Source organism: Phragmites australis, chromosome 9, assembly GCF_958298935.1.
Source record: "Phragmites australis chromosome 9, lpPhrAust1.1, whole genome shotgun sequence".
Taxonomy (NCBI): domain Eukaryota; kingdom Viridiplantae; phylum Streptophyta; class Magnoliopsida; order Poales; family Poaceae; genus Phragmites; species Phragmites australis.
In genome coordinates, this window is record NC_084929.1 from 521,827 (window position 1) to 537,275 (window position 15,449).

General features: G+C 45.8%; 3 protein-coding genes and 1 pseudogene across 4 annotated transcripts; 2 read left to right on the forward strand and 2 right to left on the reverse strand.

Annotated features, from left to right (window-relative positions):
• The first annotated feature begins 228 nt into the window (after positions 1-228).
• LOC133928253 (uncharacterized) lies at positions 229-2,963 on the forward strand. The gene is made up of 6 exons (XM_062374500.1): positions 229-531; positions 665-840; positions 987-1,057; positions 1,780-1,885; positions 2,328-2,460; positions 2,571-2,963. Exons 2-6 carry the CDS (start codon positions 758-760, stop codon positions 2,703-2,705), a joined length of 528 nt encoding a protein of 175 aa, XP_062230484.1. The 5' UTR covers positions 229-531; positions 665-757; the 3' UTR covers positions 2,706-2,963.
• Positions 2,964-4,902: 1,939 nt separating this feature from the next.
• On the forward strand, positions 4,903-10,615 carry LOC133928254 (MACPF domain-containing protein At4g24290-like). 2 transcript variants are annotated; one of them, XM_062374501.1, is made up of 7 exons: positions 4,903-5,664; positions 5,797-6,035; positions 7,889-8,090; positions 8,308-8,388; positions 8,463-8,652; positions 9,165-9,331; positions 9,699-10,615. In XM_062374501.1, exons 1-7 carry the CDS (start codon positions 5,398-5,400, stop codon positions 10,395-10,397), a joined length of 1,845 nt encoding a protein of 614 aa, XP_062230485.1. In that variant the 5' UTR covers positions 4,903-5,397; the 3' UTR covers positions 10,398-10,615. The 2 variants fall into 2 exon arrangements, with proteins under 2 accessions (XP_062230485.1, XP_062230486.1); XM_062374502.1 differs by having other exon boundaries at positions 4,905-5,664; positions 8,320-8,388.
• An 849-nt stretch (positions 10,616-11,464) lies between these two features.
• On the reverse strand, positions 11,465-14,777 carry LOC133928256 (transcription initiation factor IIA subunit 2-like). Its single transcript, XM_062374503.1, has 4 exons — positions 14,575-14,777; positions 14,172-14,309; positions 14,033-14,083; positions 11,465-11,945 (listed from the first exon to the last, which is right to left on the reverse strand). Exons 2-4 carry the CDS (start codon positions 14,298-14,300, stop codon positions 11,805-11,807), a joined length of 321 nt encoding a protein of 106 aa, XP_062230487.1. The 5' UTR covers positions 14,301-14,309; positions 14,575-14,777; the 3' UTR covers positions 11,465-11,804.
• Positions 11,952-14,025, reverse strand: LOC133928255 (uncharacterized; annotated as a pseudogene).
• Positions 14,778-15,449: the final 672 nt, after the last annotated feature.

Consider the following 15,449-nt stretch of genomic DNA (forward strand, 5'->3'; position numbering starts at 1 on the left):
TCACTAATTATAGTTAAAATCCGAAACATTTCTTGTTGTCAAATACACCCTTACAGTTGCGTCCATGATGGCTACTTGTCAATGAATTTGCTGCCAAAAGATCAGAAAAGATCATCCTTTCCTTGCTTAAAAAATCAGTAGCCAATGTCTCTATCAGATTATCACAAAAAGAAGTCATCATCATTATATATTTATATACGAATACGTGCACAGCTAGCTAAGCTACACGTGTCCCCCGTTGATTGTCAGGATGGTATTTGGTATTCCAAGTCAAAAAAGATCTCCATTTCTTTGCAGGATCTCCTCTCCTCTCCTCCCCACTCCACCGGGATCCCCCGCAAGTTTTGCTTGCCCCGACCCGACCCAGATCCAAAGCGTCCTCCATTCCATTTCCCCCGCAACCACGCCTCTTTGGATCCTTCCCTCTCCCGTCCCCTACTAGGATAGGAGGCGTCCTCACCTCCCCCCGGATTGCAGTTGCAGACCCATTCGGACCTGTGTTGATTTCTTCTTGTGATTGATTGGTTCTTGGTAAGGATGTGCTACCTTTTGCTTGGATGGAGTCCCGGGCTGTTTGTTCCCTTGTGCAGAATCTTTTCGGTTCTTTGCTGTGTGGTGAGACCTCGAATCCAAAACCTTTCTTTTTTTTCTGGATGGAATCCAGGTTCTTGCGGCGGCTTTGCTGCGTGGCGTGGTGGAGTATTTTCGAAAGATCTTTGGGAGTTGGTTCAGCTGAACCCCCATGCCCTCGCGTTAAATGGGGTCTCTTTTGAATAGGACCGGCGTGCTGCCCTGGCTCCAAACCAGGATTGTTGATCCCGTGCTGCAGGTCATAAGAAGGTACTCTTTTATCTGCTGCGCTTCTTTCAGTTGTTTCAGTCATAGCAAATGCGGTCGGCACTGGAGCAGCTTAATATCTGTTCTTGCATCCATTCCATGTTATCTTTCTAGCACCCTTTCAAGCTTCTGTTGGAATTCCTGTGCAGGGGAGCAGAACCAAAGCAACTGGCCTTCTCTGCTGCCCTTGGTGTCACTATTGGAATCTTTCCGATATGCGGTAAGAAGCTTCTTAACGTGCTTCATTCTGCCAGTTTCTTCACATAAAACTTAAAAGAACGATCCGTTCTGACCGAGTTAAGTTGCAATAGTTGAGGAGCTAGGATTTTGTTTGCATTATGCATTGTCGATTGGGTGGGTAGGGAGTTCTGTAACAAGCTTGCTGTAATCTTTTTATTGCATCTCGGTTGGCTTCTGATAGGCTGGAGCTTCTTGCTGTTTTTATTACTAGATACTACTATACTACATCTATGGTCTTCAAGAAGTAGATTCAAAATAGACAAAGACCGATACTCCATCTATGGTCTTCAAGAAGTAGATTTCTTTATTGCATGTTTTAAGACCTAGTGTACGGGTTTGTCAAAAAATGCTTCGCTGAAGTATGTAAGCTAGACGGAGTTCTCATGAAAGTTGTGGTTCAGTGTTGGTATGCTGGCAACAGTTTTCAGGTTCCTGATTGATCCCTACTATCATATTAGCAGTATTGGGAAAACTCTTTTTGCTCTCGAGCACAAGTGTGACATAAAATACCTATTGAGTCCAAAAAAATCACAAAATTTCAACAGAAGTGATTCTTAATCACATATGCATGGATCCTGCAACTGAAACTTCTCGGCATATGTCACTATGTAACGCACAGTAATAAGCACTATACCTATTGGTGATCCTGTCATATGTACCTCCAAGAATCATCATGTATCCTTGAGCTATTTTTAATTGCAGGGACCACTGTTATTCTCGGCGGTGTTGCTGTAGCAATGTTGGGAGGTCGTTGCAATGCTGTTACTGTTATGGTTCTAAATTTGGCCGCCACTCCTCTTGAGCTAAGGTACTCACAGTCACTTTCCTGGTGTCTGATTCTCTACAAGATCATTGAATAAATCAAGCTTGGCTTGTAATAGTATGCTTGTGATTGCTTCAAGAAACAATCTTGCATAACTGTTAGCTGCTTCTTACAAGAGTGTCACACAGCTGAAATCAGTCATTACTGTCACGTTATGGAGGTCCCCGATGTTTTGTGGTATCTTTCGAGCTTAACTTAATGCATCATCAAATTCTGCTCTGGATCAATCATCTGCTTTACTTTGGCTTTACAATTGCATTGAGATATATGTTTTGGATATAAATGTACATAGACAACGGTGTAGATTTGTAATCCATCACATTTTAATTGATTTGCAGCTACCCGATGAATTTCTCAGTTTACCAGGTTCGCTCTATTTGGTTTCAATGCGTTCAGCACTGCTAATTCCTGATTCCATTTCCTGCAGCTTGATAATCCCTTTCTTGCGTTTGGGAGAAGCAGTCACGGGCAGTGCGCACTTCCCCTTGACGGCTGACGCATTGAAGAATGTCCTCACTGGCCATGCCTCGAAGGATGTGCTACTGAGCATCGTCCGTGCGGTTAGTGAACAGCTTCACCCATCAGTCTTGCCCATTCATGGGATAGAGGCACAGCTTTACTCTTCCTTCTAGCGACACTGACATCGGACCACTGCCATTGTCGACAACAGATGCTGGGTTGGCTGATTGCTGCACCATTTGTACTTGGCGCGTTGTACGCCGTCTTGATCCCTTGTTTCAAGATTCTGGTTGACAAGTTTGGCAGCACGCCTTTGAGCCCCAGGACACCAATCAAGGCGGTCTAGTGTAGCCCTTTCGCGCTAGTGACATGTCCAATTCTCCTGAAGCCGTGTATACAAATTCGTTGTGATGCCATCAGGTTGAGATGGTTCCGGCATCATTTCGCTCGGCCATCCCAGGCACCGGTCAATAACTTGGACTCTGATTGGGGCATATGCTCTGTAATTCTGTATGCTGGTTTCCTGGCTTCATATACTGAGATGTGTAATTCAGAATTTTCTAAGTCTGAATAAATGAACGAAAAATGCCTCGGCAATTTGGAAGCGCATGAGCCATGGAAAACTGCGGGCTTGTTTTTTTTTTCTTAGGGGAATGCAGGCTCGTCTTTCCTTTGCAATGCCGTGGGCCGTGGTCAGCAAAAAAATTCGTGGAATACATGTTTGTAGAAATTCAGTAATACCTGGTAATTTAGCCTCCTAGTTTATGTTGATCGGACGTTCACGTGTCTGAGCGTATCGTGATGCCGGGCATACATTTTGGAATTACATCTCATTTCATTACATGTCCTTGATCATAAATTCACGAGTACATGGATATATGAATACATAGGTACACATATTTAGCATCAGCTTTTACAATTCGAAGCTGAAACAAACAGATAGATTTTGGTTATAGCTTTTTAAAATCTGCTAGTTGGATTGTGTGAATTTGAGAAGCTGATTTTTCTTAGATTGTGAAAGTTCATTTTACTAAACTGTTTATCAAATTTTTTTAATCTATAATTTAAAAACTATTCACAATCTAACTCATATAAACTGTTTTTCAAAATCTACAGCTGAAACAAATATATCCGTACACACCTGCAGCCATACACAACCAAATAGAGGATTAGTCATTACAAATATCTGCTTTCCGAATGGAAGTATTTTACTGTAGGACTCCGATGACACAAATCCAAAAGCCAGACAAATGTTCCAGAGATATTTCTGATTTCCTATAGTTATTTTCATAGCTATGGCATTTAAGGAATATACCTAAATTCCATTTTCTTCAGTTCCAGAAAATCCAAAGAAACCAGTTTGACTTGTCAAGACATGGCTACGTTGCAAAGAGGCCCTTGGCTTTGTGAAATATTGCAAACCGACATAGCCACCAAAGGATGAGCCAAACCGACCTACACTAGGGGCTCCTTGGCAATAATGGAAGTATTTCAAGGGACCCAAATGCAAGTTTGCCACATTCTGAAATTAAAACAATTAGTAATTTCAGAAATCAATCTGTATGGTGCATGTATTGTATAGAATCTGTACATGTACGTGGGGGCCCTCCGTATAGTACATGTTCCTATGCGTATTTCCTTTCTCATGTCCCGTGCGCACATCTCGAGGAAGGACGACTAGATGACCATGATATCATATTTCTTATTAACGACACATCACCTAGCAAGGTGTCATGGTAATTTTCCAAACCATACAAAGAGCCTAGGTGTCAATACCAAGAATGACCATGTTATCTAAGCATAAAAAATAAACACAACAAAGCATGGATTATTCATCTATAAATAGAGAAGAGGGTCTTCTTAGCCAGGCACCATTGTCATTTGGTGATGGCCAAGCGTGAGGTCATCCTAAGTGATTGGCGACATTTTAGTCTACAATCTCATCACATTGTTTTTGCTTCGCTAACCTAAAAAATAAGATATAATTAGGAATAGGATCAGAACTTGATCCGTCCTTAAGGCGTGGAACTTATGTTTTCCAGAATAATGTTATGCACTGTAAGATCATTCTCAATCGATTCTCGTCGGGCATCAGAATCTCTTTACGAAGGGATTTTCGTTTTTTTCAGTGTTTAAACGGTTTCCTTTCACGGTCCCTGTCACGAAGGGATTCCCAAGTTTATTATCTTCAGGACAGGATTCTCTCTTTTTCTTTCACGAATCTTTTCGAAAGAAAGCTGTTAAAGATAAGAGAAAATAAAAAGAATAAAAACGGAGAGAAAAATAGAACGAAATGAAGTGAATATGGTTATGGATGATCTAACTACTACCACAAAGTAGTAACTGTTGACAAATGTTCGTAAAACTGGTCAAAAGAGAAGAAACCAACCATCTCAATTACAACCTGCAGAAACAGCAACCGGCAATTTAGCTTGAAAACAAACAGAAAGGTAACATGTTTGACACCTTCCCTTGCTAAAAACAACACAAAAGGTGCCAAAGCAGGGAGAAGAGGGTGGAGAAAAGAGAAGGAAAAACGTGTGACCTTCTGAGTTCTGACCAACCAACCACGCTTCCAAGTTTTGACCCAGCCGAACCGAACCAGCTGGGGAAGAGACAGAAGAGCAGAACTGCCAAGCTTTTTGCTTGTACTGCCCCTGCACCTCTTCTCTCCGCATCGCCTCCACCAAATTCCCGCCGCAATCTGCTCCTCCGCGCGAAATCTGCTCAAGCATCGTCAAGTTTTCAGCACAGGAATCTCTGAATTGCATCCAGCTCTTCCTACTTGGTGAGTTCCAGGCTCTCAGCTGCTTTGAATCGAGAAATCAGCTCAAGGCTGCCGGAAGCTCGAGCCTTCCGCTCGCAAGTTGCAGAAATCTTGGAAAGGTTCCATCTTTTCGGCCTCCGAGTCCCCGGAGCCAGAGGGCTACTTGAAATTCCGAGTCTTTAGGCGGTCAGAGCTGCTCCGGGTTCGTCAAGATCGAGGCACGCGAAGATTCGGCAGCATTTAGGGTTTCCCCGCTGTGTAATGATCGGGAATGGCGCTTAAGGCCACGGCTCAGGGCGCCGCGGAGACGGCCATAGCGGCCATCGGCCGCGGCTACGATGTTGCCGCGGACGTCCGGCTCAAGTACTGCAAGGGGAAGCTGACGGACCCGAACGCGCGCCTCATTGACCTCGGCCGCGATGAGGTTCAGGACATCGTGCTTCCCGGCGGGCTCATGGTCGCCGGCGTCCCCAAGTCCATCAAGTGCGACAAGGGTGAGCGGATGCGGTTCCGCTCCGATGTCCTCTCGTTTCAGCAGGTATACTTTGTGGATGCAATTTTACTTCTTGCTTGATAGAGTATTGTTCAATAGTGACGATAATACTGTCATTAGTTTGATTCATAGATATACACTATATCGAATCAAGAAATGTATTTTGGCATTTTGCAGATGTCAGAGCAGTTCAACCGGGAGTTATCTTTGACTGGGAAAATTCCATCCGGCATGTTCAATAGTATGTTCGATTTCTCTGGCTGCTGGCAGAAAGATGCAGCTAATACCAAGTCACTTGCTTTTGATGGTTGGTGCATTTCACTATATACTGTTGCGCTCTCAAAGTCTCGTATTCTACTGCGTGATCATGTTACTCAGGCAGTTCCTTCAACCTGGGATCCTGCTGCTTTGGCAAGGTTAGACACTTATTCTAGCGTGATGCCATAAGACCAAACTGTGATTGTGTTCAATTCCATTACTGTTTTCTTTCTGGAAAGTTATAGTAGTTTCAATTCTTCCTTAGGTGATTCATTTAGTTGAAAAACTAATCAGTTGGAGTACCAATTTTGATTCTAGTTTGATGCTATAGTTGGTCCTTATTGATGTCATGTGATTTATGGATACCGCTTTGCCGGCACACATTTTTTTTCCCCCTTTGGAGTTCCTCAGCTAAAACTAGGCCTGCTAATGGGTTGAAAACCAACCCAAACCCAATCCAAACCATGCAATAGCACCTAGGGAACCCAACCTCTCCCAACCCAAAAGAATCCAACCCAAACCAGCCCACAATAATTTTCCACCCAACCCAACCCTTCCCTGAAACGGGTTCAACACATTTTTTCAACCCATTCCCCACCCGAGCGGACAGAGTGCTCTGTTCCTGCTGTCCCCATCGATTCCTTCAACCCGGAGCAGCACCGCGACATGTACAGGCCAGCCATCGCCTTCACTTTGCCACCTGACCTCAGTAGCACCGCCGCGTCGGCCACTCCTCCGCGCAACACCGTCGCCACGCCATCTCGGGCTTGCGCGAGGTCGTCCATGGCAAGCTCTCCTGCCATCGTCGAGCTTGCCAAAGGCCATCCACTTCTACCGCTGTGGTTGTGAGGCCGTCTTCCGCGCTCGCCGATATCCTCCATCACTGTCAAGCAGGTCGAGGCCTTCCACTGCTGCACGGACAGCGAGGAGCAGGAGAAGCACCTCGCATGGTGGTCATATCTGGCTCGACGCTGCCATGGGTGAGGTGGATGGGGATCCGGCACCCATCTGAACCAAAGTTTATTCAAGATACACTTTGGATGAACATGTGATCAGTTTCTTGTTTTGATTTAGGATGCAATCTTAAGAAAGGATTCCCATTGAAGACTTTGGTATATCACTCCCAGAAGAGATTTGGTCTCAACAACCAATCAATCGGTCGCAAAACAAAACAAAAAATAGATCGATTTGGTGCTTGCCTCTCCTAAATGAAGGTGTCCCAGATCTCGTGCTTCAAGCCGCCGACAGTGAGCGGCCGAATCGGGGAGGGAGCCCGATGGAGCTGCTGAACCGGCGAAACAAAAAATAGATCGATTTGGTGCTTGCCTCTCCTAAAAGAAGGTGTCCCAGATCTCGTGCTTCCGTTGCAAGCTGCCGATAGTGAGCGGCTGGATCGGGGAGGGAGCCCGATGGAGCTGCTGAACCGGCGAAGGAGCTCAGCGGAGGAGTGCCAAATCGACAAAGGATACCACCGTAGGAGCGGCAAGACCAGCGAGGTGTGACGCCGTGGGAGGTCGGGATAAAGGCGGTGGCTTCCAACGACGGGGTGGAGTCAGTGACGGGAGGCGGTGGATCCGGCAGTCGGAGGTCGACGGCGGTGCGCTTCTCGCGCGGCGGCTGCATGAGGCGATGGCAGTGTGTAGGTGGTGAGGTAGCAGCGGGAGCGGGACTGGGAGGAGAGGCTTGACCCCGTTCTTTGCCTAGTTCAACCCACGGTCTGAACCCACGGGTTTTCACCCATTTCACGTGCTAATGTCTAACCCTAACTCGAACTAACTCAACCCGATAATAAAACAACCCAATCCAACTCAACCCGATTTTCAGTTCAACCCGCTTCAACCCAACCCGAAAGAACCCAAATAAGAACCCAACCTATTAAACCCAAATGAACCCAACCCATTAGCAGGCTTAGCTAAAGCATGTCTTTTTTATTGTATAAGTGGACATTACTCAAGAAATATATTAGTTAATATTGTTCCTGAACCTTGATTCTGGTCACTTCACTTTTCAGGTTTATTGAAAAGTTTGGAACTCACATAGTTGTTGGTGTAAAGATGGGAGGGAAAGATGTTATTTATCTGAAACAACAGCATTCATCAAGCTTGCAACCAGCTGCTGTTCAGAAACGATTGAAGGAGATGTCAGACAGGAGATTTCTGGATGCAAATGGACAGTACGACATGAATAACAAGGATGCATATGGGAAGGACAAGGTGCTTTCCTACTCTGCATTTTCTGTGCTTTTCTTTTCTTGAGGGGGGGGGGGGGGCATTTTATGTTGCATATTAAATAATCAGCATGCAATACTTTAAAACCTTACTGTTGATATATTGATAAATGATCCTGTTAAGTATGTGAAAACTGCATGCCTGGTCAACATCAGCTATCTTTTAAAACATGAAATTTCGATAATTTGGTCTTACATTGTAGCATTTTTCGCAGAATGATGCGAGAGAGCAGCGACTGAGATTTGTGGAATCAAGTCCATCAAGTTCTTACTCTTCAAAGGAGGTATTGAATTTTCAGGAAGTATGCTTACCACTTTTTACTGTTAATACAACATTAATTATTTTTTGATATTTCAGGACTTGGTGATGGTGGTTAAGCAGAGAGGCGGAAAGAAATGGGACAAAGAGATGCCTCACAGTGAATGGATAAACACTGTTCAAGCAGAACCTGATGTTATCTCAATGTCCTTTCTACCTATTACTTCGTTGTTGAATGGAGTACCTGGCTGTGGGTTTCTAAATCATGCAATTAATCTGTACCTACGCTGTAAGTTTATCTCACTGTTTGTTTCATGTGACCCAGAGCATCCCTTTATTGATTCATTTTCTAACCTGCTTGTCAGTCATGCCCATTTTTATGGAGTTGCTACTAGTATTCAGCGCACTCTGGATCTCTTAGTTGAGGAGGCCTAAGCCATCTTAAATGGATATGGTTGTTAACCATGCATACCTTCCGATCCTTGGATTGCCATCTTGTTTATAGCTAGCACTCGTTTAGTGTGTCACCAGCTGCCAGGTGCTTGGTTTAGCTGTAAAGTTATGACACCGTATGCCTTCCTAGGCATTTGAAACACTGTAAATATCTATGAAAGAAACAAACAGTGAATTCCACAGGCTTACACAAGAAATTCCTACATAACAATATGGGTTGTCTAGTAGGTTCACAGTATATGTTGGCATGCAGTTCAGAAGCATGCCAACTTGCAAGAATGTCACTGGTAACAACAGCCATAGGAATGTCCTAAAAATTGGGTGATTGATGTATTTGATTTGTGACAGATAAGCCTCCAATCGAAGAACTACACCAATTTTTGGAGTTCCAGCTACCAAGGCAGTGGGCCCCTGTGTACAGTGACCTCCCCCTTGGCCCACAGAGGAAGCGACAGAGTAGTGCATCTTTGCCCTTAAGTTTCATGGGACCTAAGCTCTATGTCTGCACTAATATGGTATGTGTATCTTGTGATCTTCGTAACTTTGTTAGTTTATACTTCATACATGGTCTGTACGATGAGATTGATTATCTATGTTATGTGTATAATTGTCATCTTTGTAATACTAGCTGAACTAGCACAAGTAAAACTTGTCTACCTTTGTCAGCTTAACAAATTAGTTTCTGTTTTATCTGAGGAGATAATTTCTGGGGGGCTTTCCTGTGATATATCTGCTAAAGTAAGGACAAGGGAGTAGAAAGGACGCAACTGTTCACTTTACATGGGTTGTCCACCTTGTCAGTTAAATTTAAGAAGCTTTGAAGTTTGAAGTGAAGATCTATTCATGTCATTTCCTTACATGTCTTTCGGTATTTGAAAACAGGTTGATGTGGGTGAAAGACCTGTTACTGGACTACGGTTGTATCTTGAGGGAAAGAAAAGCAATATGCTGGCTATCCATCTTCAGCATCTATGCTCGCTTCCTCAAATCCTCCAGCTCCAGGATGACCCTTACAACCACCAAACCCCGGAACCACATGACCGCAAGTACTTGGAACCATTTGGATCATGGAAGCGTTTCTCTCATGTTTACACGGCACCATTGGAGTCAGACGACGACTTGTCAATCGTGACCGGGGCACAGTTACATGTGAGCAGCCATGGGTTCAGGAAAGTCCTTTTCCTCCGCCTCCGGTTCTCCAAAGTCTGCAATGCTGCACTTGTCAAGAACCCCGAGTGGGAAGGATCGCCAAATCTGGGCCAGAAGTCTGGCCTCATCTCGACGCTCATTAGCACGCATTTTTCCACAGTGGCTCAGAAGCCCGCCCCTCGCCCTGCTGATGTGAATATCAACTCGGCTGTGTACCCTGGCGGTCCACCTGTGCCTGTGCAGGCACCAAAGCTGCTCAAGTTTGTGGACACAGCAGAGATGGTGCGTGGACCACAAGACACACCAGGATACTGGGTGGTCTCTGGTGCGAAACTACAGCTAGAGAGGGGCAAGATTTCGCTGCGGGTGAAGTATTCACTCTTGACAGCCATGGTACCTGACGATGAGTATCCACTTGATGAACAAAGTTGAAACTTGGATCAAGACTTGAAGAGCGGCTAAGGCGCATTTAATCATGTGGGGCATGACAAGTAAAGAGTTTCAGTGTGTTTCTTAGGAAGGCTTGCCAATATGTACATTGCTCATCTTAGATTCTGCCTATTTTACTCAGTGTAGTATAAACTCAGAGTCGAATTTGTTTTGCAAAGGGCACCAACATGATATAGACGCGTCATGCCGCTTCTGCATCAGCATGCCATTGCCATGGGGCCCTTTCCTGTTTCTTCTCGGTGGCATGCACAGATCGCCTGGGTTGTGGTGGCCGTCGTTGGGGCCTTGCCATCGCCGGGGAAGAAGGCCTCTGTTGCAGTAGACTCATCAGGTGGGTGAGGGGGTAAAGTGGTCTTTTTCCTACTTGTGCTAGAGATTGCAAGATGCTGCCGCTGCCGCTGCTTTTTTATGTGTTCTTGAGTCAAAAACGGAATATTACGTAGATGATGCAGATAATTAAGGGACTATTGGTCTGATTGCATGATTGAATGAAAACTTGCTAATTATTTGGTGAAACAGAAAAAAAAAAGACAAGACAAGGGAACAATACTAACAGACATACTGAAGATTTGAAGGTCTGTCAATAGATTCTCTCCTGAATTCTATAGGAAATCAAACATCGACCTCATGATCCAAACAAAATCCCTTTCCCTTTCCTACCGAATTCTTCCAATTATGTTGCCTCAAGGCATGGAAGGAAGGCCTAGCCTAGACAGACACAGACCGACCTTCTCCATCTCTGCTCTGCTCTCTCACATTTTCGGCACAAAGTGAACTGCCAAGCGTATCAACAGTCTGAGTTTCACCTTTTCTTTCATCTCACCCTCTGTTCGATCCTGAAATGCCTCACTCTAACCCCAATAATCCCCATGGACTTTTAATGTCAGATAATCTCTGCACTTTTATATTCTTCCTTTCACCTTTCTCGTCTCGTACTTTTACATTTGATCCTCAAATGGGTATCCGTGTCAGGGCAGTCGTCATCAAGTTCAAACGCAGGAGAACACAAAATCACAAGAAAAAAACTCACAGTAAATGAAAAGAGCAGGTAGAAAGTCGCATGATACAGAGACGAGTTAATATGAGTTGTACAGAACAAAAAAAAGATTGGTTCAGGAGGTGAGGGTGATGATTCCGCACAAGTTCGACTACTCTTCCTTCAGTCATTTAGTTATACCATATTATCAACACATCAAGCGTGAAATCGTTACATAATCGCTACCAACTCAAACAAGTTTGCAGCTGCTGTGATGCCTCTGGTAGGTATCAAAGCAGATTGTATAGATACACATTGACTGCGAAAACAGCAATGCTGTGGTCCAGTTCGGGTGGGAGCCAGGTGTCGCGGAAGATGACTACTAACCCCACCAAGAGCTTGCAGCAAGCAAACTATTGGGTGAGTAATTTGGAATCGCAGGCCACAATCTTCACCTTGCCCACTTGCTCTGTGGTATCCTCGTTCTTGAATTGTGCATCTGTCAAGATGAATGTCCACACATTGTCGCAGAACCTGTAGGTGTGCAGATGGCCCTGAAAAAAACAAATGAGCAGGCATCAGTAATAACCAAAAAAGGTACCAGTGCGATACAAATGCAATGACAAATATGCCAACGAGGAGAAGCCCAAGTCTCAAGTACAGATGCATGTACACAAACTATTATATATAGGATGTAAAACACTGAACCATCATATCTTCTCCCGTATCAAACCACTTAGTAAAAGATGTCTGTTAAACGCAGATTCTTGGACGACTGTGCCTAAGAATGGCAAAAATATGGAGTCTGGAGAAGTGCCAATTTCTCAAGTTTCCATTGAGTAAAGAAGAGATACATCAATGTTCATTCCGCCACTAATGATTCGAACCAACTAACACAGGTAAATGCTGCAGCACAGATTGCAGAGGACTAGACGTATAATTCCTTCCGAAAGTGAAGGTTTAATTTTAAATTATTAGAAAAGGGGTTTCTCAAACCCACTGAAGTAGAAATATAAAAAAGCAGCAGGAATTATCCCATGCCTTGCATCCACTGCATGTCATTAGCTAAGCCCATCAACACAAGATGTCTCTGCGACACTAAAAGAGTGGTTTTGTCTCCAGGACACTGTTAAGTTTGATTTTGCCTGCTGGATATTGTAAATACGTGGGTGGTTTTGTATGCAAGACATCATACTAAATAAAATATTCAATTTTTGGCTGTGAAGGAGGGAATAATTCCAAATGACACCATACGCCATTGACCCTTCCTTTCACTACAACCTGGACCCACTGTGCAACATCTGCCTCTCTTATGCGCAGCGTGCGGTCCTGGAGCCGCAAGCCGCTGCCTCTGCACCGGTTGGCCTTGCCGTCAAGCCCTGCTCCTCACCATCGGAGTTACCACCCGAGTTCCACGCGGCTACGTTCCACTCTGGCATTTCGTTGAATACCCTATAGGGGGCTGACATGGTGGTGCTCATGGCTGTGAATAGACCGGCGTGAACCAGAAGCAAGGTGGCTTGTACCCCTCCGCGGTTGGGAGCGCCTCCATGACCTCGATCCTCTTGTGCTTGCCAATGAGGCTGTACGCCCACACCCTTGTCTTCCTATCGAGGTCCACGGCGAAGTACACAGTGTTGGACCTCATAGCAGGGCACTCCATAGTGGACGCGGCCACGATGCCCATCGCGTCCACCAGCACCATGATGTCGCCGATGTCCTCCATCTCCTCCCACGTCGACCTGGACTCATCCAGCACGCGCTCCACAAACCCCTCACTATCCGACGCCGCTACAGGGTGGAGCAACTCCACCTGCATCAGCTCGTCGCCCGAGGATTCCACCAGGACACTGTGCTTCACGTACGCGCTCAGGCGACGTGTCACGGAGGGGATGATTTCGAGGGACGCCGAGCCTAGCCCTCATAGCTCAGGGAAGATCTTGGTGCTACCGCGTGTTGGCATAGAGCAACCCTTTGTGGATGACCACGATGAGGATGTTGATCAGCGCCACAGACTTAAGCGCACGGTCGCTGAGGTGCGCCGTGGCCCACTAGTTGCGGTGTTGCTACTGCCGATAGATGGCCACCACCAGCACCCCGCCACTCGAGGTGGGCATCGGGATGGCCATGTGGATCAGGCCGTCGATGTGACCGCCGCCACCGCCGCAGTGGTGGACCTTGAGTCCTCTCGTGGGGCTCTCTTCGACATAGGCGACAAGCGGGAGCGTGGTGATGGGTGGGAGCGGCTTGCATGTGCTGGTGACGAGATCATGCAGTTGCATATCCTCACGATGAGACCGAGAGAAGGTGTTTTTCACAGGAAGAAGAAAGGCAAGGTCAACAAAGTCTTTTCACTCGCCCTCTCTCCCAGAAATGACTATTTTATTCGGTGCGGTGTCTTGCGGACAAAACCACAAATTCACAGTGTCCTACAACCAAAATCGAGCATAACGGTGTCCTAGAGACAAAACAAAATTCTTTTAGTGTCCTTGCTTAAGAAAAATAGCATGTGGGAATCACTTCACTGCACCGGTCTGCTTAGATGGCATGAAAAGACTATGGGCCTTTCACATTGCGTTCTACCGAAAGGAAGATGTGTACAATGGACAATCTACTCCGTACCACTACTGCATGAACATACCTTAATGTTAACCTTGCTCTTCACTTGGTTCTCCAAAGCATCCGTCATAGACTGATGAGCATCACACACGAACAAAGTCAAACACAAGATGTTCCATAGGAAATTGCACGAAAGAAAAGCAGTGAGATGGGCCTTGCACCTTGTCAAACTGGACAAGGACCTGAATGGCGAGCTCCGGGCTGAGGGTACCGCTGGAGACCATCTCGTCGAGCGTCTCGGTGAGGCACATACCGATGGTGGACCTCCGGTACAGCTCGAAGGTGGCCATGGGCGTCGCCTGCACGAGCACACACACACCGCGCTGTTAACTACTAGTAGTAGTTTCGTCCATGGGGTCACCACTGCTCTTACTGAACCAAAAGATTCCCCTTTGATACGAACGAGTACACCAGGGGCGCAGCGAACTGGATGGATTGGATCGGGGAGAAGGAAAGAAAGATTTGAAATTTTGGCGCTTCCTCACCTCACCTCACCTCAGAGCAAAGGAAAAAGATAGGAACAATCAATCGCAGGGAGCAGGCAAGAAAGCTAGGGTTACTTACCAACAAGAGAAGAAATCAATCCAAGTTCCGTCTTCCGTGTGGATGGATCTCCGCTCCTCGGCAGTCCAGTACCAGCAGAGGAGGACGCCGACGCGAGAGGTGGAAGGGATGGGTGGATCTCGAGCGGCGGCGGAGGCGAATTACAGGAGGAAGAAAGGGAGTTGGGGAAGGAGGTAGTTGATGAATGAACTCAATCAACTCTCGTTGACGGTTGGGCAGGCCCCCAAAACCCAGGGGCCCCATATGCCCATCAGGCTAGAGCCCAAAGGCCGTATGGCTCATATGGTGTAGTGCATCATCAACAATTCAGCTTTCAAGCGGTGCATATCTTGCACTTGCGGTTAGCAATAGCTATTAGCCAATAGCACGTTACACACGTCTGCCGATTAGCCAAAGTGCCGATCTCACGATCTGATCTGGTGTCTTCTCGTCTCATCGTCTCATCGTCTAGGTGTCTGGCGTATGTCGCCGCAGGCCGCAGGCCGCTGGCCACAGCGCCCAGCGCCGCTGACGGCAGTTACCTGAAGGTCTGAAGTCTGAAGACTGAAGTTTCAACTCTCAAGGTATCGATCAGCGCATGTCCACTCTACTGTGCGTCTGTATGGCATATTAATCTATATTCCTGTTTCTTTCTTCAAATTAAGTAGATAATTCCGTATACGTATTGACATTATGTGCAGCTCATGATTTTTCAAAACGTAGATTTATTCTCCTCTGTTCATGCATGTATTTTCAACTTGTGCTTTTTGTGTGCTACTATTTTCATATACAAAACCTGATACTCTCCTAACTATCATGCTCTATGTTAGAAATAAAGCACGACAATATCGAGCACGAGACATGGTTTTTACGTGGAAAATCCTTATAGGAAAAAC